This window comes from Rhyacophila brunnea, unplaced genomic scaffold (genome assembly GCF_057557595.1).
Source record: "Rhyacophila brunnea isolate RB1 unplaced genomic scaffold, BYU_Rbru_1.0 scaffold_11, whole genome shotgun sequence".
In the NCBI taxonomy this organism is placed as follows: Eukaryota; Metazoa; Arthropoda; class Insecta; order Trichoptera; family Rhyacophilidae; genus Rhyacophila; species Rhyacophila brunnea.
Window position 1 is genome coordinate 18442295 of NW_028232763.1, and position 23939 is coordinate 18466233.

General features: G+C 30.1%; 1 protein-coding gene across 1 annotated transcript; it reads left to right on the forward strand.

The window, feature by feature from the left end:
• The first annotated feature begins 2720 nt into the window (after positions 1 to 2720).
• LOC147078440 (leucine-rich repeat-containing protein 40-like) lies at positions 2721 to 18015 on the forward strand. The gene is made up of 11 exons (XM_085959633.1): positions 2721 to 2984; positions 3066 to 3253; positions 4657 to 4860; positions 9558 to 9681; positions 13554 to 13723; positions 13810 to 13952; positions 15221 to 15406; positions 15615 to 15758; positions 15877 to 16065; positions 17461 to 17652; positions 17775 to 18015. Exons 1-11 carry the CDS (start codon positions 2834 to 2836, stop codon positions 17878 to 17880), a joined length of 1797 nt encoding a protein of 598 aa, XP_085815759.1. The 5' UTR covers positions 2721 to 2833; the 3' UTR covers positions 17881 to 18015.
• Positions 18016 to 23939: the final 5924 nt, after the last annotated feature.

Sequence of the window (23939 nt, forward strand, 5' to 3'; positions counted from 1 at the left end):
AACGTAATTTTTTTATTTTTAGACGACGCGGAGCGATCGTTTCAAGGATTTTACGATCCGGTCCGCTTCGGTTCGCTCCGGTCCATGTCAAGCCCGAAACCAATATTGTGATCCCTGGAATGGCGACAATATTGAAATATAATTGAACAAAATAAAAATAGTTGAATATTAATAAATATGAAAATTTACCTAGGTACATGTATTTATCCAACTCTGAAAAAAACAGTATTTCTCAAAATCTACGATGAATTTGCATTTCAATATTATTTAACATACCTATTGCCTGTATTATTATAACGAAAGAAATGATTTTTTAAATTTTAAAATGATTTTTTTTCTTCATCAAATAACTAAAAATATAGTTTAGTTTCCCCATTAACGTTTCCACATTATGTAGGTACTTACAGGGAGTCAGTGAACTTACACCATATTTTATGTTTTTCTGTACCTTGTTTTAAACTGGTTAATTGACATACTATTTGATAATATAGTACTTAATATAATTACATAGGAACTTACTGGCGTATGCATATAACAGCAAACTGCATTCAAGCTATTTAATGCAAATTTGCATGCATAAACCTAAATAGAGTCCGTTGAATAGTGACGTCACGTCGCTGACGTAATACGCGTCATGCCGTCACTAATAAATGTTACCAACTTCATTCCCCGAAATTAATTTAAAATTTTGAAATTGTGAATAGGTGTAAACATGTGCAAACGGTACCATATAAATTTAATAATTATAAATGAATAATTAACATGAACTTTATATAATTTATTAGTTATAATATCATATTTATTTTATACTTCTAACAATAACGGTAATCAACAGTTCGATCGGGATTCCGGGATTTAGGTTTATGGAACCCCACCTCCCCCACCATGGCAGATGTGAACATATGATAATGTACGGCATAATATTTTAGTTTTATTGTTTGAGCGAAAAATCCTGACAAACAACCTCAGTGAATTTCAAACTAAGATATTATGATTCTTTTGTTGAAGCTAATTTTCAATTTGTCATTCTCTTACAGTACAACATTTCATTTATACGACCCCAACGTGGAGAAAGTATGTGGTAAAACTATCGGGATTATTACCAGTGTCCCTAATGTCGTGTGTAGTCATAACAGTTAATTATTTTAAAATTGTATCGAAAAAATGCTAGCATGCACGAAAAACACGTCATTAAGGACACGCATTAGTATAATAGCAGGGGAGAAGTAGATACATAGTGAAAGAACAATCTGAAAAGACTTTGACGGATTTTATTGTAGGTATTATCAGTTGCCGAATATCATGATACGAGTATTACGAATGAATCAGAATCTTCAGCCTACACTACAGTTATCGGATCGAGATAATATTATTATGTAGGTATAATTATTACACAATATAGAAAAAAACAAAGTAAGCGAAATTCTCCATGAATTAATTCTTTACCTATCGCTATCATGAATACCTTTGTAATAAAATAATGTAATATTGTGTTATCTGGGTACCTACCGACCATATTTGTATTAAACTATCTCGCTCAAAATGGTCATAATTATAATTATTAATTGGAAATTTTGTTTATTTACTAGCGATCGCTCATGACTTCCTCCGCGTGAATTATGGAAATAAAATAATAAACTAATAGATAATAATTATTATACACAGTGAAGATATTGATGTTTGAATTCTAGGTACGCGCTTCTCAACCTATGCCTCATCTACTGTTGAGTCAAGTTAATATGTTTATAATTTGCAAGATTTGTCAACATTGGTCTAATAGTTTTTAAGCTATGTTATACATACTCTCATACCCAGTGACGTCCTGTGGGGGTAGGCAGATTGAGCGTCGCTTGGGGGCGGCCGTTTCCCGAAGGGCGGCAAATCGAGGATAATAATTAGATATATATAGAAATAGCTACATAAACATAGTAATAACGGAAATATCGTTCCATTAAAAAATAGGCTCTCTGGTTGGAAACAAAATGTATTAATTACTATAAAAAGTTTAAAAGGACTATTTTTTGTCAGGTTTGCGATGTCTAGTTTACTTCCGTTGTCCTTGCAATAACATGTGCAGATTTGCGAATTACATTTGAATTATATGTAGGTACCTACATACTTATCTAATTTAAATTTATCCAAATATTTTTGAGTTTTGGAAGGTGTATTTTTAAATGTGTCTGAAACCGTGGACTCGCAATATTGTCCATTGAAGGCAATGACATGATTGAAGCAGATATGGCATTTAAATTAGATTTAGTGGTATATAATCTTGTTAGTAATGTATCCATACAAATTATTCATTAGATATTAATTGGTGTCAAGGTGAAAATATGATAAAAATACGGTAAAAAATGGGGCGGCATTTTGTCTTGGGACGTCACTGGCCATACCCCACAGACAGCTAGAAATACTCAATTTTTATTATTAGTGGGTACATATTGATTTATTATTATATCATATCGTATTTGATAACAAAAGCCGGCTTCACGGGTGTAATATCCATTTTCTTATTTTCAAAATACTATAAGACATATTAATATTATTATTATTATCTTGGGTAGGTCGAAATATCTATGGTTGAAATAGTCAAAAAGATTTATTTTTGAATGCACCCTATGTATCTATAGTCTATGAATGCACCACTTTTTTCTATAGTCCGTGTTGATCGGTAAAGCAGATTGCTGTTTTACCGTTGATGCCACAAGGTCACCTACGTCAGTCATGTCGTGAATGTCGTGAATAGTGTTTCGTTTGACATTTAACTCTTGTTTTGATCAATAATAACAACATTATTGAATAATACAAAACATAATAACTAAAAAATATAATCATGAGTAAAGTCAAGTGCAAAATTAACAAATCATCTCCTCTTTTTCAAGTGCTGGATGAAAAATCCACTGAAAACATATTGACACCTTCTTTATTGAGGTCAGCAAAACGAACAGGGCAATTAAATTTATCAGGGAGAGGCTTAGGGAAAGGTAAAAAGTGTTATGAATGCAATATTACCAGTATTTAGGGCATATTTTCAATTTTATAACCTAACTTATTGTTGCTTTAAGTTCCTGAACAAGTCTGGAAAATCAATGAATTAACAGTGGAAAAGGATATAAATGTCGATTTCAATAGATCAGCCAGTGAAAAACCTTGGTGGCATAGTGAGCCTTTGTTTCATTTAGACATCAGCTCAAATGCAATCACAGAAATATCTTCAGACATAGTCAAACTACCAGATTTGACAACTCTTTTGGTAAGTACAAACTGTCAGTGTTGTGTGTGTAATAGATGCATGTTGTATTTGTGTTTTCACCAGTTGCTCAAAAACTAAATAACTACATCTCAAACTAGCCTCTAGAACACAAAGGCGTCCCGTCCCATTTTATTTGTGCATTGTCTTTCATTAATTAACTTGTTGGTGCTCTTTTAATTAACTGAATCAACATGCAAATGTTATTCATATGACATTGTCCGACAATAAAAGCATGACTTCACTACTTGTTACTTGGATAATGCTAATTGACTTTATACCTAGTAAGTACTTACTTACAAAGTTAGTAATAAGTAGTAATAAGTAATTCAAATAACTCATTTCAGTGTTGTTTGAGCTTTAAATGAAGAGTTTATTTCTCATGTTTCGATATTGAAAATACATAACGTAGAACAGCTTCAGAAACACACCATAGTATTAAAAAAATCTTGGACTGAATGCGATTCAAACAAATACGTGTTGTATGCTGTGTGAGTGCTTTACCAATTAAACAACTGACTCAATTACCTACCATCCATGCAGATATTTCATAACTACACGTCTCGAGTATTTTAAAACTTAATAATGTTAATAATGGCAACCATAATTTTCTAATTTTAAATCGAGGTAATAATATATAACATTACTAACTTTGATTCATGGATGGTGGAGACAACTTTACAAGTCTCTTTGATTTCTTGCCTTATACCCCGTTCACACGTACATGTATTTACTGCTGACAATATGTATTGTATGTTTAAACACGTATTATCATGTAAGTTGCAAGATTGCACACATGGATCAAAAACTTTCAGCAGCTTCTGAATTTTCACGCGACAGCTGGAACTTGTACAATATCTGCGCCTGCGCAGTAGAATGATAGTGGCCAACCTGCCGGGAAAAAAACGAACTATACCGTGCAAAGCATTTTGACGTTTATCAATTTTCGTAACTAGTCATATAGCACCATACAATGACAACAACACGCCCTGCTTACGCTTGAAGAATAAGATTGGTAAAACAGTTACCACTTTTATATGTAAACAGTTATTATCGCGATAGCTTAATTTACACACTGTTGGTGCCAGTAAATCCATGCACGTGTACAGGCGCTATCATTCTGTGATGCTATATAAGCGATAATTTAATAATATACTTATTTGTACAGTAAGTACTTAAGTCAGAAATAGTAAAATATGCGTAAATGTTACATGCATTGATTTTAAAAAGGGTTGGCAATATTCACATTTTAATTTCTATGATTTACTTAATTTCATTTCTATGTGATTAGGTATAGAGAAACATGTAAAACTCAAATATGTTTTTTATTTAATTTTAGAAAACCATTTGTTCATTTTTTATATTTATTATTTAAATTTTTGTTCATTTCTGCATGCCTTTTTCAGTTACACGACAATGCTTTGGAGACTATTCCACCCCAGATAGGAGAGATTGTTAAATTGATGTGTCTCAACGTAAGCCGCAATAAATTGTCAGAATTGCCAAAAGAATTTTATAAATTGATTGAGGTGCGAAGCCTTAATTTGTCTCATAATCTTCTGACATCCTTGGAACCCGATATAGGAGATTTAGTCATGCTGAATAAACTGGTAATTATACAGCTTGATTGGTATCTATTGCAGAGGTGTTGGATTTGTCAATGAAAGTAATTCTAATAATAGTTGTATCAAAATTGATATATTTTATATGAGGCGTCTATTTCCAAAAACCGATAAGTCCACTTACTTACGGCTAAGTTTTAACAAAAATTTGTACATATTTTGTATGTTATTTCACACAATTTAATGAATTTATACCTTCCAAAACCTATCAAAAGGATACAAGAACCGACAAACTAAACAAATAATGCCGTTATGTCCAATTTTATTATGGGTAGATCAGATAAAAATGGCCATACTCTAGTATTGTTCTAATTTTAATGCAATATGTATGATGGAAAAAGAAACTGATATTATTAAGTACTTAACATCGATCATTTAATTAAGCTTGAAACATAAAAGTATAATTTACTTACCACAAATATTGAATTGTAGACATATAGGTATTTGGAAAAGGACATCACATTATAAACATACTCACTTACATCTTATTGGTTTTAATACATACTTAGTGATAATTATTAATGTAGAAATTCTTTAGTTCTTGTTTATTACCTTTGAATGATATTTTCTTTTTATTAACCTATTTACTTACTTAATTACAGTTGGGTTTTTACTTAATTTATGTATAATATAATTTTAAGTATTTCCACTCAGAGGCATCTTAATAGATATTTTATGACGTTTGATTATTTGTTATCCTCTCAACTAAGTATATGCTCTGAATGAAACACGCATTGAAAAACAACATGTGAATTTGACTCAGCTATGTGATTCGAACTTGTGAACCATTAATTAGAAAGCAAACGTCCTGACCTTTGCTCCACAGTAAATGCTAAGTACAACAGTATGCCAATAAAGACAGAGCATGATGACGATGCAGAACCATCTGAATTAACTTGGCAATAAACACCATCCAGAGTTACCAAGTTAGCTCGACTCGGCTCGAATGTGTTGATCGTATTTTAAATGGTTTCATTCTGGGCCGCTGAATTTTTCCCCTAGATTTGTGACCTGCTATTTGACATATTATTATGTATGGGTACTGTAGGCGACGCAATCTAAGTTGCCGATATTGGCCTCATAAAGTATGGTTATGCATCACGCTCTTAATCATCAATTGAATGAAGCATTTTGAATCCCCAATAATGCAATTCATTGAACGAATCGAATAGAAAATCATTTGAAGTAAGTTAGTGTAGTGTATTTCTCTCATGGTGGTGTGCCCCACTCCATTGACCATACCGTGCTGACCGGTTTTTTGTTAAAAAAATCTACTCAATATTTTTCTACCAATGTGGGGGTGTCTTCAGCAGGCAAATACACTATACTAATATTTACAGATCGACTAGCATATTTATACTCACTGCCAACAATTTTAAACAAATACACTATGCTGTCTATATGTATGAACATGTGGTTTTCTTGCAGTGCGATATGTATAAATTGATATGAAAATATAACAGTTCAGTTGATCTAACAAGAGTGTTGGTATAAGGAATTACTTAATAATATGTAATTAATATTTTCTAATAGTAATATTTCAGCTTTTTGTTAATAATTTAGACATTCATGAATAATTGATATATCTACAAAATATATAGAATATTTGTCTACAGACTTGAAATTGTACTAAATGTATTATAACTTTCATAAATAAAATATTTAACATGATGGCTTAATATGGATAAGAATGACTCACGGCAGCTATAGGAATAGATGTGCCTAAGTACATAACTATTTTGCACCAATCCATTCAATCTAACATGTTACATTGGTTACTGGCTCAATAGTTAAATGATCTATTAACCAATTCCTTCTTACACATAAATGATTGAAATAACACATACACATTCTTTTAGAGTCCTGTATCATATGTCTGAACAATTTTAAAAGTAGGTAAGTATATCTACTTATAGCTATAATTTATACACTGTATAATACCGAATATAGTTAAGGTTTAATAATGTTAGATTTTTTATTATAGAGTAAACATAATTTTGAAAACCTCAGCAACATACATATTAAAAATAAAATGTTAGACTGACTGGGACCTACACTCACGTCTTTCAGTTTCCGGGTGAATTCTTTCGCCTTTAACCTATCGGTCTGCACAAAGCAGACAGAATGAGAAAGACCTAGTACTTAGTATACTACCCCTTAAAAGTAAACAAATAATAATTAGTAAATATAGTCTGAATAATTTATTCTTATTCACTTTAGAGCAGTTCTATATTATAATAGTTGGACGAGTAAGAAAAAAAAACCACTTAAGGGGGGACATGCTCGTCGAAGGTCAAAATTGAGTTTTTATTGTATTTTCAAACCATGATCCTGGACACTCCTTAAACGTTGTAGATAATCTATTTATATAATTTTGAAGCCTTATTATCCTTTATAGTTATTTTACACATTTGATGACTGCATGAAGTATTTTTGTTACATAAAATAGTATTCTTTTAAACCTCTCGCTCTGATGTTTTAGAATATAGTCATATTTCGGTACAGAACTGTGCAGTGGTGTTAAGATTTTTTACATTTATTAATTTTTAAACGCATTTATAAAACCATTAGTATAATTTATTATGAGATAATTTTTGTAAAATATTCACGATAAAAAATTATTTTGATAATCTCTGTGATCCCAAATTTGACAAGAATTAGGCATTTTATTATTCAAAAAATCGGCAAGATTAACACATTTGAAGATGATTCTAAAGATACTTATTATAAGCTATGTCTTTGACCATTCAAGTGTGATAAAAATCCTATGAATAATGATTGCTTTATAATAATTATTGACCTAAGAATAAGGTAGTGTTTTTTTGAAATACGCCATTTCTTTTGTTATTCCCTAGTGGTTAAGCTACAACATTCGGCCGTAGCCATAAAATGACAAACTATAATTAAAGTAGGGAGTAAAATTATGTTAACGCGCGTGTTTGAACATGTACCTAACCAAATTTTTTTTTATTTTTTTTTTTAAACGGTATCTACATGTTCAAACACGCGCGTCAATATCATTTTACTCCCTACTTCAATTATAGTTTGTCAATTTATGGCTACGGCCGTATGTTGTAGCTTAACCACTGGGGAATGACAAAAGAAATGGCGTATTTCAAAAAACACTACCTTATTCTTAGGTCAATAATTATTATAAAGCAATCATTATTCAAAAGATGTTTATCACACTTGAATGGTCAAAGACATAGCTTATAATAAATATCTTTCGAATCATCTTGAAATGTGTTAATCTTGCCGATTTTTTGAATAATAAAATGCCTAATTCTTGTCAAATTTGGGATCACAGAGATTATCAATATAATTTTTTATCGTGAATATTTTACAAAAATTATCTCGTAATAAATTATGCTAATGGTTTTATAAATGCGTTTAAAAATTAATAAATGTAAAAAATCTTAACACCACTGCACAGTTATGTACCGAAATATGACTATATTCTAAAACATTAGAGCGAGAGGTTTAAAAGAATACTATTTTATGTAACAAAAATACGTTATGCAGTCATCAAATGTTTAAAATAACTATAAAGGATAATAAGGCTTCAAAATTATATAAATAGATTATCTACAACGTTTAAGGAGTGTCCAGGATCATGGTTTGAAAATACAATAAAAACTCAATTTTGACTTTCGACGAGCATGTCCCCCCTTAATGAGAAGTACACCAAACTTGCCATCATGTCCACATTCAATGTCACTCAACTTAAAATTTATATAAAAGGATTAAGTAAGTTAATACTTCTTTAAATACATTAGCTGAAAAATAATTATTACAGAGCGGCTATTTTGGTCGCCATGTTAGATATCTCATCCTATAGACTTCCAACAATGTTTTAGAGACTTTTTTAAGTCATCATCCCTAGAAATATAATTAAACATCCAACTTACATAATAATATTATATTTAAATAATATTAATTTTATAGCGGTTTATTTGGGCACCATTTTGGTGGAAAATAGGGTTCTAAACGTCCACAGTGGCTGTAGACATAGTGAATGGCAAGTTTGATGTTCTCATAAAGTGCGGTCACCTTCTTCGTTATAATTATTTTGTAAGAAATTAAAACCTTTCACTTGTTATTCAAATAAAATATTTCAACTAAAGTATGTAATCAATGTAAGTAACTGCAAGTTTTTTCTGTGGCGCTGCACCGCAGGAGAAATTGGCTCTCCTCCACGACAAATTTCCATTGATTCATGTCCTTTATTCTCCTCTCTCTTCCAGTTCCCAGACGTTCCCGTTCCCAGGTCCAATCTTTTCTATACAGTCAGCCTACCTCTTCATGGCGTGTCGCTCGCTAACTTCCTTTGATGTGTTCGCTTGGATCATCGTTTTGTCATTGGAGATGACCAACCCTTTGCCAATGTAACTGCTTACAACAAACTTAATATGTAACGTATCTATAAAATAATATAGAAACATGTTTATCAATGTTATATTTATTTTTGTAGTGCTTTGACAGATTTTAAATTTATTGATGTCAAAATATAATTCATGTGACTGGTTTTATTTTTTTACAACAAAATTTTAAATATCAAGTCTATTGTATAAATATACATAATCTATTTAATTAAAATTATTTCTATAATCAACATTTTTCCAATGCAATTATTGATACTTCTGTAATATACTTATAATTTCACTTAATATAATATGTGGATACAGGAACTTTCTCACAATAGTTTGACATTACTACCTCCTGGAATGGGTTACTTGGTGCGCCTAACGGAGATAGATCTCTCTCATAACAAACTAACCGAGCTACCTCCAGATATTGTTAACCTTAGAGGTTTGTTAAGTATATTGTATTTTTATTTTCCATCATACCATCCTTTTTCATTTCATTTGAATCATCTTACAACCGTCCACACATCAGATCCAACCTTTTAATTTTATTTATTATTTTGTATCTGGTACCCTAATACTCCTGAGAAGGGGACAAGTGATTGAATATAATGTTAAAATTTATATATGTGTTCTATTCAAACATAACTAGACTTTAAAATACCAATACTGTGATATTGATACTTTTTTTTACATACAATAACGGTATTGATACACATTCAGACACCAATGGGTCTATTCTATACACAAGGTGGCTATCGACGGTATTTTATCATATTTATTTACGTATTGAGGCATTATCATTGTTACAATAAGTTAGCCATCTAAACCAGGGGAGGGCAAACTTTTTGGATGGAGTGCCAAATTCAAGAATTCAAAATGAGCGGCGGGTCGCAAGTAAAATACCATTTTTAGATATACGCTATTTATTATTACGAAAAATAATACATTTTTTTAAATTCAGATGTTAATTTTATAGTTGATATTCTGAAAACTGCGTGTAAATGGGCATCGGAGATATTTGATCGTAAAGAATTTTTATTGAGGTTCATGATCGAAAATGTTTGTTCACATATATAGGTTGATCAAAAAATAACGCACATTTTTCTTGCACAATCTTTAAGTTGGTCGAATTTGTCTGAATTAAGGGCATTGTAAAATCTGGAGATTACTTCACGACGATGCAATTCTCTTAAATCAGTGTCACACTACAGATCAATAATCTCAAGTTGTAGCTCTATCGGTATACTATCAATATCCATTAAAAATGGATCGTTTACTATTGCTAAACTTGTCTCAATTTTTCGGAAGTCACCAAATCTTTGTGAAAAATCGTCATTCAGAGCTTTAATAATTTTACCATATTCTTCAAATTTATATTCTGGTATATTCAGCAACTTCAAAGTTGGAAAGTGGTCCACATTTTTAGGGCAAACTGCGGCCCGCCGAGTATTTTTTTGCGGCCCGCCATCATTAATTGTACTTCTGATTACGAATAACATTTGTTATAATTTTTAAAAAAAAATATTAACAATAGAATTGTTTGAAGAATTTGTTGTTTCGTAAATGTATTATCTCAGTACGTCTTCCTTGCGTCTTGTCTCACACTATGTAACCACTATTTTCTACGTTGAACATCGTGACACATTTAAATACTTTTAACTCCGCGTTGCAAGGAAAATAAAATATATGCCCATGATATAGTAAAAAGTTTGAATGGATTTCAATTAAAACTCAAGTTATTCCTTCGACAAATATCGAATAACAACGTGGACCACTTTCCAACTTTGAAGTTGCTGAATATACCAGAATATAAATTTGACGAATATGTAAAATTATTAAAGCTCTGAATGACGATTTTTCACAAAGATTTGGTGACATCCGAAAAATTGAGACAAGTTTAGCAATAGTACGCGATCCATTTTCAATAGATATTGATAGCGTACTGCCAGAGCTACAACTTGAGATTATTGATCTGCAGTGTGACACTGATTTAAGCGAATTGCATCGTCGTGAAGAAATCTCCAAATTTTACAATGCCCTTAAATCAGACAAATTCGACCAACTTACAGATTATGCAAGAAAAATGTTCGTTATTTTTGGATCAATCTATATATGTGAACAAACATTTTCGATCATGAACCTCAATAAAAATTCTTTACGATCAAATATCTCCGACGCCCGTTTACAAGCAGTTTTGAGAATATCAACTACAAAATTAACACCTGAATTTAAAAAAATGTTAAAAAATGTTTCATTCTTCTCATTATTTTTTTTTAAATATTTATTTTTGGTGATAATAAATAGTGTATATCTAAAAATGGTATTTTACTTGCAGCCCGCCGCTCATTTTGAATTCTTGAATTTGGCCCTCCATCCAAAAATTTTGCCCCCCCGCTGACTTAGGGTATATACAAATATAGTTAAACATTCTCATCAAATGGCTTCTTATTTTGGAAGTACCTATAAGTATTTGTGAAAATACATTTTCTACAATGAGCATTAATAAATCAAACTTAAGATCAAAATTAACAGACAGCCATATTGCACCTGTTTTGCGTATTAACACCACAAAATTTGAGCCTAGATTGCAGGATTTAGTTTCAATATTTTAGAATTAGAAAAAATTTAAATATCATTTTTAGTATAAGATTAATAAGAGTAATATTTACTTAAAAATATAAGTTTACAAAATGAAATAATTTTTTATTTTTTTGCCTTATGTTTTTTAAAAACAGAAAATGTTTTTGATTTCAAAATTGTCCCTTTGACGAAAAAATTTGTGAACCCCTGGTTTAGACGGTTAACTTATTGTAACAATTAACCACCTCAATATATAAATATGATAAACTACCGTCGATAGCCGCCTTGTGTATAGAATAGACCCACTGGTATCGATATTTTAAAGTGTCAATACCTTTTTAGACAATGTACCTACATGACTTAAATGGACTATAAAAGTTGTACCTATTATAAGTAATCTTCACTGATACTTTAATTGGAGTAAATATTTTTCTAAATAATCCATACACCTTACAAGGCACCGTGGACTCTACCCAATCAAAATATTTGAAATATTTTACCTTCGAACATTGTAATAAAAATCCAATGCCTGTTATTAATTGTGCCATATTCCCTTTCACCTACATCCATATCTGCCCTAGATAATTTTCTATTCATTTATTGATTTTATCCATTTACCTAGTACAGAGTACATCACCTAGCCTATTTCTATATTATGACACCCATTAAGTAGTCAAGTATTATGTATGTGTAGGATTACTACTTGTGTATAACAACTTGATCTATTTAATATTTGTATCGACTTAATCACAGTATTATTCACAGGAAATTGTAGCACCTGATCATTATAATATTATGTATGTGTATAATTATTACCTACTGAAAATCTATCGCTTAAATCAGTGTTTATTAACCTTTTTGATCTGTGACCCAATTTAGGGTAATAATGTTGGTTCCCGACCCAAGATAAAATAAATAAAATAGCACGTACTGCGATCTTTACCAGTAAACATAAATGTTTTATGTTTCGTTTCAAAATGTCTTTTAAGTTTATTTGGTTTCAATGATTCATTACTTAATAATTCACAACATAGTACACACTGTGGCTCGTCTACTCCGCGATCATTAATGCAGGTGAAACCTAACTCTAAAAATGCTTATTTGTAGTCACGTTATGCCATTGTGGGTAGAATAGATTTTAAGAACTTTAATATAAGCAGAGAAGTGAACGTTGTCTTGAAAGAAATTATTAGTTTTGACCACTGCGATCCCGTGAAACATCAACATTAATCAGTATTGCCAGAATATTGTATTCAATCTGTATACTATAAATGCTGGCAAGAATTATTGTTTTGTGGGACCCACTAAATATACCAATCGACCCAATTTTGAGTCGCGACCCATAGGTTAAGAAACGCTGGCTTAAATAAATCTATAGGTATCGGATCTTTTATTTTAGTTAATAGATTTTTACTTATATATATATATATATATATATATATGTAGTTTTTTACCACTTAACTAAATTAATAACCAAAAATGTAATCTGCAATCTTAATTACCCTAATTGCTTGCTTAGCAAAAGTGCTACATAAATGAGTATTTGCTCTCAATACTGATTTATAGGAAATTTTAAATTGGTAGGTGTAATGAAATATGACTCCTTTTCAAAAGTACTTTCAATCTATATTTTTAATAATTGTTTAAATAATGTTTACCTAATGTAAAGTAAGCTTTATAATTTATACCTTTTTTTCTGGATGTATTGTATAGTTTTCATTATTCCATATCTAGATCTACTGAAATTAGATGTTACTCATAATGAGTTAACCTGTTTACCTCCGATGGGAGAGCTGAGAAGAATGGTAACTCTCCACGGTAATCATAATAATATTGAAGTACTTCCGGATTTCTACGGTTGCGCCGCTTTGAAAGAAGTTCATTTGGCCAACAATTGCATTAAGGTCAGCTTTTTTGAAAAATATATCGTCAATATTGATTTTTGCATGAAGTTATGTCATATTTTACATGAGATCTTTCATATTTTTAGGAGGTCACTGAAGATTTTTGCGAGCAGCTGCAACATTTGAAAGTTCTTAATTTACGTGATAATAAAATTGAAAAACTTCCAGACAACATATCAGTATTGCAACACTTGATTCGTTTCGATATAACAAACAATAATCTATCAGCGTAAGTGAATTTTATAGTTAAATCACTATTATCGTTGGTACTACAACCCAATGTGGGTCTTGGCCGCCTTCAGGAAATAATATCCCCACTTCCCTATATCTTCCACATGCTTCCACCACTACCTTAGCTATATAGGTGCTTCGTCTGTTTGCACACCAGTAGCAAAGGCTCGATACTCTGCGTTAATAACGTACATTCTTCCACCTGTCAGTCTTGAAAAATGGCGAAACAAGCCAAGTCTAAAGTAGTTTCTTAGTATGAGAATTTTTAAATACAACGCCTACAAGGCAATTGCAACGTTTAAAGGAAATTAATTTGCAATAACATGAGAAACTAGTGATATCATTAAATAAATGTTTAAATATTGGGTCTGTAATCTAAACTAATAGTTGTATTACCATAGATGATTGGTGCCAGGCATTTAGAGAAATTAAAAAAAAATTGTTTCTTTATAAAACGATGTAATATTTCAAAAAACATTTTTTGTAATAAGTTACCAAAGTCTCGGCTAAAGCTCATTCAGATGTACATTTATTATACAGTATTGTTATAGAAATACATATTATTCATAGTGGGTCAGTACATAATATTACATTAATTTATCTTCAAATATGACATTATAATTCATATAATACATTTGAATTCGCAAAATCGCTTAGATGTTTGGCTGAGCTATACACATCTCAAGATTTAATGGTTATTGATAAATTTAACTTTTTATATTATCAAGAAGCCATCGTCTTCGTCTATCATATAGTGAAAATTGCTAAATGACATCAATTATATCTTCAGTGTTACTTCTGCATTAACATTTAGGATCATTTATTATACCCGAACAAACTACGGAAACTGCAGTGATTAATTATTACAATTTTTTCTCTATAAATCTTTTTATTGGCGTGCCAGGGTTGGTTTGACTACTGTAATACGTTTGAAAATACTTTTTGCAATTTGTTATAGTCTGTTCTTAGTACTTACATATTTTTTGTTTTAGTTTTAAGTGTTTTCTAAATCATTTATTTTTATTATAATTTTATACATCCATCCAACCATCCACTATATTGCAAAGGTATCTAACATCTTTGACACATGTTCGGCCTAACCGAGTCATCCCACTTCATGTGAACCCACATCAAAAAGATCACTACTCAATACACCATATGGCTCAGACAACCCTTTTCTCAAATCTTCTTTTGAAAGATATCCAATATAATAGAACTACATTAAGTTTTTAAATAATTTATCAATTCTTTGATTACTTCTTCCAGTTTACCAAGCAACCTCGGACTATTAGCTCACTTGCAAAGTCTACAAATGGAAGGAAACAAAGTCACATCTCTCAGAAGAAGCGTAATACAATCCGGCACCGATCGGGTGTTGAAATATTTACGTGATAATATACCGGCTGACGAATCAGAGAACAGTATTATTGGTGAAATAAAATGGCCTGATAAGTAAGATTAATTTTGCTGGCTTGGTTGAATCTTTAATGTACTGGATTTTAATAAATTCATTCATTTCATTTTACTATAAAATGATACAAGTACAAATGAATACTTTTAAATTATAATAGTCATTGGCTCTATAAATAATACTTACATACATTATATACTTCATAGATGTGAAGATCAATAGGATTTTTTTTTGTGTTGTGATTTTTAGATACGCTATGCGAAAAACACAATCCCTTCTACTTGTCGACAAAGAAATTGTTACAATACCTGATGAAGTATTTGAAAATGCTGCTACAGAAAATGTCCACAATATAGATTTTGGAAAAAATAAAATAAAACAATTTCCTATAAGGTGAATGGTTTACTTTTTATTGTATATTTCATGCAACTCTAACAAATGTACTCACACATTTTTACATTCATTACTTATGTAATGTTTCTTTTCTTTAAACAAAGTATGAATTTTTTAGCATTATAAAAGTTGCTGATTCTATGACACAATTAATATTGTGCTGCAACCAGCTGACATCCATAGCACCCGAATTAGGAGAATGTGTCAAACTTCAGTATCTTGAATTGAGCAAAAATCTGATTGACGACTTGCCATATGAGCTGAGCAACTTGAAGAATCTTAGAGAAATCGTTATATCTAATAACAGGTATTGGTTTATTTAAATCATATAAGTACTTAGTTATGCATTGAATTAATTGATTAATTTGAATAAGTCTAAGATCGAAATGCATAGATGTATGTATAAATTGACAGTTTATCAAAATAATAAATCTGTGCGCGAAAGGAAGAAGACATTAAGTCTAAAATCAGAATAAGATTGATTTTTGGACCATTTTGTATGGGAACTTCGTTGATTCTGTGTAGAATTTAGTAATTCAGAGATGTTGATTTGACTCATCCTTTTTCTCATATATGCATTTATATATTATTATGGTTGATTTGGCACATTTAACTAATTTTTTTACTTCCAAGACTTATTGCCCTTTACCTTTCACTCTTTGTCACAGAAATCATATGACAATGTCACTTTTGGCGACTGGAAGTACTGCCTTTTTAAAATTCCCATTTACATTATTTATCAGGTTCAATCGAATAAATGCACGCACCATGGATACAGTGTCCCTAGTAATTGGACAACAGTACTTGAATTACCATTATTGCAGTATGTCAGTTGATGATGGACAAACAATGTCAAACTGGTTTCAATAGAGAGAATAACATAAAAATCGGTGTGTGTACTTATGTACGCGCGTTAGAAGTTATACTTCTTTTACTAGCTCTTAATTATCTTGTTAAATTACACACTCAAGAAAAATGGTCACTTATTGGAACGTCATTGATTTATTTCCATACACTTTAACTTATATTACTAAATTGTATAATGGTTTCTTGTTGTTTTTATTTTTAAAGTACTAACTCTGACGTTTAATCGTTTGTTTACGTAAGGAATTGCAAATGACCGACAATAATAAATTCGCTACCTAGGCAACGGAACAATTCTAAACTATAATATTATACTGTATAATCGTCACGATTGCAGTATCATACTGTGGCGTTAAGTTATGTGTTACATGTCACACGCCAAAAATACACTCTGATCTGATTTCCCAAACGCGTCAAAAGAAGTATAACTTCAATAAGAAATTTTTAGTACTTCTAGTGTTTCATGTTTGCTTAAATAATCAGTTCTCAATACAATTTTCTTTGACGGAAACGAGTAAAAGACATTAAATACTACTTACTTATTTATTAATTTATTTCTGTTTACAATACATTTTCATTTGACATCTATGTTATCCATTTTATGTGTTATGCACCCAAACTACATAACGCCATGTATTTAGGCGGTGTAGTCCAGTGTGTAGAGTACTGGTCTTTCATCCTGGGACTCAATGCTTCTTTATATAGGTACTTATACTAAACCCTAGTTACCCTATTACAGTCCATCTACTTTTATTTTGATAGAAATTCAATCAAACTGAGTTCATATTTACCAACCATGTCTCTCATTTCTTCTATAGTAACATAAAATTTTTTTTAGATTCACCAAAATGCCCAGATGTGTTTACAATATGACAAATTTGGAGATACTCCTTGCAGCGGAGAACAAAATATCAGAAATCAACGTATCATCCGACGCCTTGGTCAAATTGAAATTCCTTACAGTCTTAGACATGAGTAACAATGATATCATGACTGTACCACCGGAATTGGGAAACTTCACACAAATACGGTGAGAGCAAAAACACCAACAAAATTACGCATGGGGATAGATAATCCGTGGTGCCTATACCTGTGTAATTAATTATCCTATTCAAAGTTTTTTTAATACCTACTTTCATTATTTTTATACAGGTCTCTGGAAATATTTGGTAATCCTTTCCGTCAGCCTCGTCACGCCATATTGGAAAAAGGGACACTTTCTATACTGTCATACTTGAGAGATAGAATTCCTGCATAATTTTTCATGTTTCCTGATTTTGCAGCTAAGATGCAGATTTAAACAGTCGATTATTGTATCTCCATTAATTAAACAGGCCATGATTTAATATTTTATGCCATAAAAAGTTGTTTTATTATAAAGAAAACTTTACAAGCACAAATTTTAGCATGGAAATCAATATCTGAAATAGGAACTAGTCCTAAAATATTATACATTGACCATTCAATCATGATGATATTATAATCTATGTATTGTTGATTTATAAATTAAGATTTTATTTACTAAATTTAATCAATATATTATTTTGTTTTCAATGTTAATTTATTTTAAGATTTAAGTTAACAACATTTTATTTTCTGTGAATTTTACGTTTAAGCCATATTTATTTTTTGAGGTAAATACTCCTATTGAAACTTACAAACATGTATTCAAATTTCTATTTGAATTTAAAGTTGATTTGTAAATGAGTTCCATGTTTTATACCTTTAATTTTTTACATCCCATACATTAAATAGGTAAGCGTAGAATTGAATTATTTTCTTTGTATGAAATAAATGGTATTCAGTTATTTAATCATGTTTTGAAAATCCAAAGATGTTTTTGTAATTTTTAATAAATTTTTTTCTTTCATTGTTAGTATTTATATAACGTGTGTTTGCACCTTTTTTAATTGGTGCCAAATGTAACTAAAACCGTGGACTTAAAATCAGTATTCATAATTATTATAAAGAGAAGAAAGTATACAAAAATTTTATATCTTGCCCAGATGTGATTTCAATCTTGTCGTTTAGTCTTAAGAATCAATGTCGTGTATGCTGTTTTATTAATTTTACAAATAAGCAAGTGTAGTTCACGCAATGGTACAAATTTTGCCACCAAACCACTCACATTTGTGCCTCCGTAATGTTTCACATTTGATATTAAATTGATATTATATTTTGTAAATCTCAACCATTTGAAGAATTACTTATCTGCCATCTATTCTCAAACATTTGTATAAGTGTATATAATAATTGTTCAGTAAGTATATGTACAGGCCTAGATTTACAATAGGACTTGAGGGGTTGTAGCCCGAGGGGAAAATTCTTTTTTGGTCTGTCAAAAATTAAATTCATTTCCGCATTTGATTATATTCACTTCCTCTGATGTAAATATAGTCTGAAATGTTAAACTTATTATATTTTGTTAACTTCAATTTGCCCAGGCCTCTTCATGATTGAATCTGGCCCTGTATGTGTGTAGTTTTTAAATATACTTATGTCATGTACTGAGCTAGGGCTCGGTTACATAATGAATGTTAATTAGTAAGTCTTGTATCTTTAAAACCGTTCAATGTTCTGTTACAAAACTATATAATACCTACTAACAAAAACCATATCAAAGTTAACGGTAAATTGCTCGTATTTCACCAGTAATATAGAATGCTCGATCAAACTAATAATCATACGTAACTTAGGAAAGCCTCAGAAATATCTTGGAACAACTGGGATTAAAACACACTTTTTTACTATCTTGCTATACTATCTGAGATGTTTTCAAATTCCATCAAAAATGGCCACTATTTTTGTAATTTAAATTAAGATAATAACATCACTGACATGATTCATAGATGACATTAGAATCGTTCAAAATTTTGTTTTGACATCCTCATACTTGTCGATTACTACTAATTTAATTATTATTATTTATTCAAGACCAATTTTAAAAGAAAATTTAAGAATGTAGTAAAAACATTGAAAATAAATAACTTAGAAAAGCCTCAGAAATATATCACACATGTATATTTTATATGTTATGTATTATCAATGAAGAATGCAATATTCTTAAATCCTTGTGCAAAATCAGTTTTAAATAAAAATAATTAAGTAATTGATGCAATTTGTTTAGCGCCTCAATATGTAAAAGCTACTAGTTAATTTCGTCATAATTAGATAAGACACGTGGCTCAACTCATATAGGACATTGGCACGAATCTAATGGATACAGGTTCGAATCCCGTTAGGCGTCGTATTTTTTTTCAAAGATTATTTCTAGTAGGTGTATATCTGAGGTGTTTTCATATGAGTAATAATAAAATTAATTATAAATATTTGTACATATTGGCATTGTCAGTATCTACGTATTTTATTCACAGATATTTTTTATATATTTTTTAGGTATTATAACAAATAATATTCTAACATTCCCTTATTTCGTAATAATGACAAGAAAGCAGCCATATTTAAGTTACCAATGAAAATAGCCATTGTATAACTGGCTAAAATACTAGTCACATACATTTTAGTCAAACATAGGTTTAGTATAACATAAACGGACCCTGTTAGTTATTTCTTAGTTCCTAAGTGTGTTAATTTTTCTATTTTAAATATTTTTTTATTTATTTAATCTTACCAACGTTTGATATCAACAGTAGAATCTTGATTATTAGTACTAATAATAATAATTATTTATCAGGATAATCCAAAAAACAAAAAAATATTTTTTTCTTTTGGAAAACGTACACATTTTTCATATTATCATTTTTTGAAAATTTCACTATTTTACTCTGCCTGTCTGTATGAAAATCATTATAAAATCTGGATAATTAACATTGGATAACCAAGGTTCTGCTGATTTTTTTTATTTAATGCACAATATTCGTTTATAAATATGTGTCGGTTTATGTCTTCATATTAATATTAATTTCAATTAATTATAATATTATTTCTTACCTTTAATTATTTAAGTACTTTTGTTAAAAGATATTAACCACAGCACTGTGTTGCTTATTCACTATGCCATTTTATGTTCAACATGAATACACTTGCCCACCATTTTTATGTGTTTTGTGACACCTTATTTTGCTAAGACTGGCGAGTGCACAATGACATTACATAGCTGAACAGCCTTGCCAAATATACAAAATTGAAATAAATATATACCTATTATTAAAATTATACAAAATATAATATACTTACTTATTTATTAATTATCTCATTGAAAATTTAAATCAGTATTATTGTAAGTACTCAAAATAATTAAAACTTTATTTTTTTACCATACTTTGCGGATTGACTTTGGTCATGGATATACTAAATGTCGTAAATGGTTTGATATATTTTCAGTGTGTGAAATAGAAGGGGAGGTAAGTATGAATAAAATTAAAATACGTTTAATATGAAATTAACCATAAGAGTCGAATCAGTTAATTACATACAGAAACATGAAAATTCACATACAAAGGTGTCCACAATCTTCTTTTCACTCTCTTAAAAAGTACTGATTTCACACATGTTTTTTTTTTCACACATGGATTTACTTCTATAGACCTTTGCAATATCATATTACGAGTATGATAAATATATAAACGAGACGTTAGAGTAGGTGGATACCTAATTTATCGTACCTGTTGGATAAATTAACAATATTTAAAAAAAATAACTAATGATATATGCCTATTAGTTCAAAATTTGAGGATTTAGGTTATTCCATTGCCAATAGACCATAGTCAATTCACAATCTATCGGTAATTATTTTTAAAGGTTGTGAACTAACGCTTAATTTTATTTTCATGTAGGTAGGTATTCCTATTGAATATTACATCATGTATGTATTTAGAAATATTGCAGCTATTTATAATAATATGTATGAATTTTAATGTGTTCAAAAATATAATGAAAAATTATTTACTTAAGAAATTTGTCCTGTTTAATGAAAATAACATCATTATAAATTTTCGAATATTCGCTTCAAGCTATAAGTTGCCAAAATTGTTATATTATTCCAGAGATATTTTGATACAATTTTCTGTACTTATACAATATACTCTTTCTTCTACATGAATAATAATAAAAAATCTTGCCATCTAACTTTTATTGCCAATATTTAAAATGCATTAAGTATAGTCTTTATTTATCTATTTATGTGCTACGGGTAATACTGTTGATGAAATTATACATATTTCAATTTCCTATTAGCTAGAGAAAAATCATTTTTTAGATAGGCAACATCTACATTCTATGAAAAAACAATAATAATATTATCTTACCTTTGTGTAGAAATATATAGAATGCTTAGAGTGTTATATCATTTTATCTTTGTAGCATAAAATTTCTTAAAAGTAGATACCTACCTGTGTTTGGATTGAGAGTTATTTTTGTATGTTATGCAACTGCTTATATTACAATAAAAATGTATAATCAATCTCTGTCTTTTACTCAAATTATCATCATAATGACATGTTTTGTACCTATTTATTTTACAAAATATTACATTAATTTATTGAGTTACACCTAATTACAGTAGTTTAGGTTCGAGTCTTTAGTTATACTAACCTACAGAGGCGGACGATGGTCTGAAATGACCCGAGATTTTTTTGGTTATGTGGCCCAAATTTTTATTATAAATAATGTACCACAAGAAATTTATTACTGTCAACACATAGTTCTCAGTCAAAGCTCACTTGAGAGCGTGGCGATTTCAGTCTTGGGCATCTGCTTCTGAGACATTCCCTGGCGTAAAAAATTGCTGATGCTTCACATCCCGAAACGTATGGCCTCGTGATACGCTCTATTAAGACAGAGTGTGGTGCGGGGCGGATTGGCTTGGAGGGGTCTAGTATAATATAAAATTCAGTATAGCTGTCAATTTCAGACTCAAAATGTTTTGGAATCGCCTTCAATCGTTTAAAAAAACTACAGTCGAACTCGGTTATTACGATCACGGACATAGCGAGATCTCGGATGTAATGAGGAAACATTCGTTGACATTTCAGTTTATGATTTTCTCCATACATTTATTCACTTTTATAACGAGCCACTTACGATTACCACGATATACCGAGCTAAAATATGGTCAAAATTTTTCATAAAACTGTTAATGTGTCGATCGTTTAAAAACATTTTCGACCCTAAGCAATAAAATCCGACCATAGACCGCTATAGACATATGTGCCGCTGGGATCGGATTACGTTTATGACACTAGTAAAGTGTCTATGTACCTAATTTGTGTTTTCGCCGACAACATTGAAAAAGTATCCACGTATATGGTTGAAATTTCATGTAAAAAATCCAAGCTGAAGTCAGTAGGTAGGTACCTACCAGCGTTCATTACAATAAACAACTTATTTAGTTTATGAATGCCATGCTTGTTTCGGAGTAAAATTCTAATTGTGTATTTTTGTTTGAATTACGACTTTTTGTGTTATGTGACCGCTCATTTAAAAATACATATTCTCTGATATAACGAGTAATACTTAGGTATAACGAGTAAATTCAGTCGGTCCCATATTCCTCGTAATAACTAAGTTAGTTATTAAGTAGTTCAAAATTCGAGCACCGGACGATTTATGATGGTATATAATACATATTTATAGCTGTATCCAGTATTATGTTAACATAAATTTTTGTAGATCTGATATTATTTTGGTCAGAAAAAATAACGACCAAATTACGTTTTACGAAACTTTATGATATTATAACAACATACATGCTTCAAAAGTATCTCATCCGGTTTCACAAAACATTTAAAAAATGTAATAATTAATATGTATTAAGTAGTACCGATTTTTTGTAAATAATACAAATATTATAACTGAATTCCAAAAATATCATCAGGCAACACTGGATATATCTGGATTTTTAATCCAGGGAGAACCTTCCATGTAGGTAAGTATAATATATGCTTCCAATACTTACTAACCATAAGAACTAAAATGTAGGTATCAGTAGGTAGATACTTTGACATAATTCGATATTACAAACATTAGCTTTATTGCCCCCAGACATTCCTAGATAATATTATTTTATCTCCAGATATATAAGTAGGTATCAATAATATTTCCATTTTTTTTGATTGTTTTTTAACATTTATCTACTTGAAGTTATAAAATGTTACAAAATAAATAATATTATAATGCTATGTATTGTACATTATTATAGTTATTTAGTTACTAGTTAAAAAAAATAATGTAGGCAATATAAAAAAAGATCAATCAAATGACAGTCTGGGGGTAATAAAAGTATTATATTGGCTATGTTGAACTATGTAAGCTTTAGTTAGACATAATAAAATATTTTGGTAGGTACTGTGATGGCAG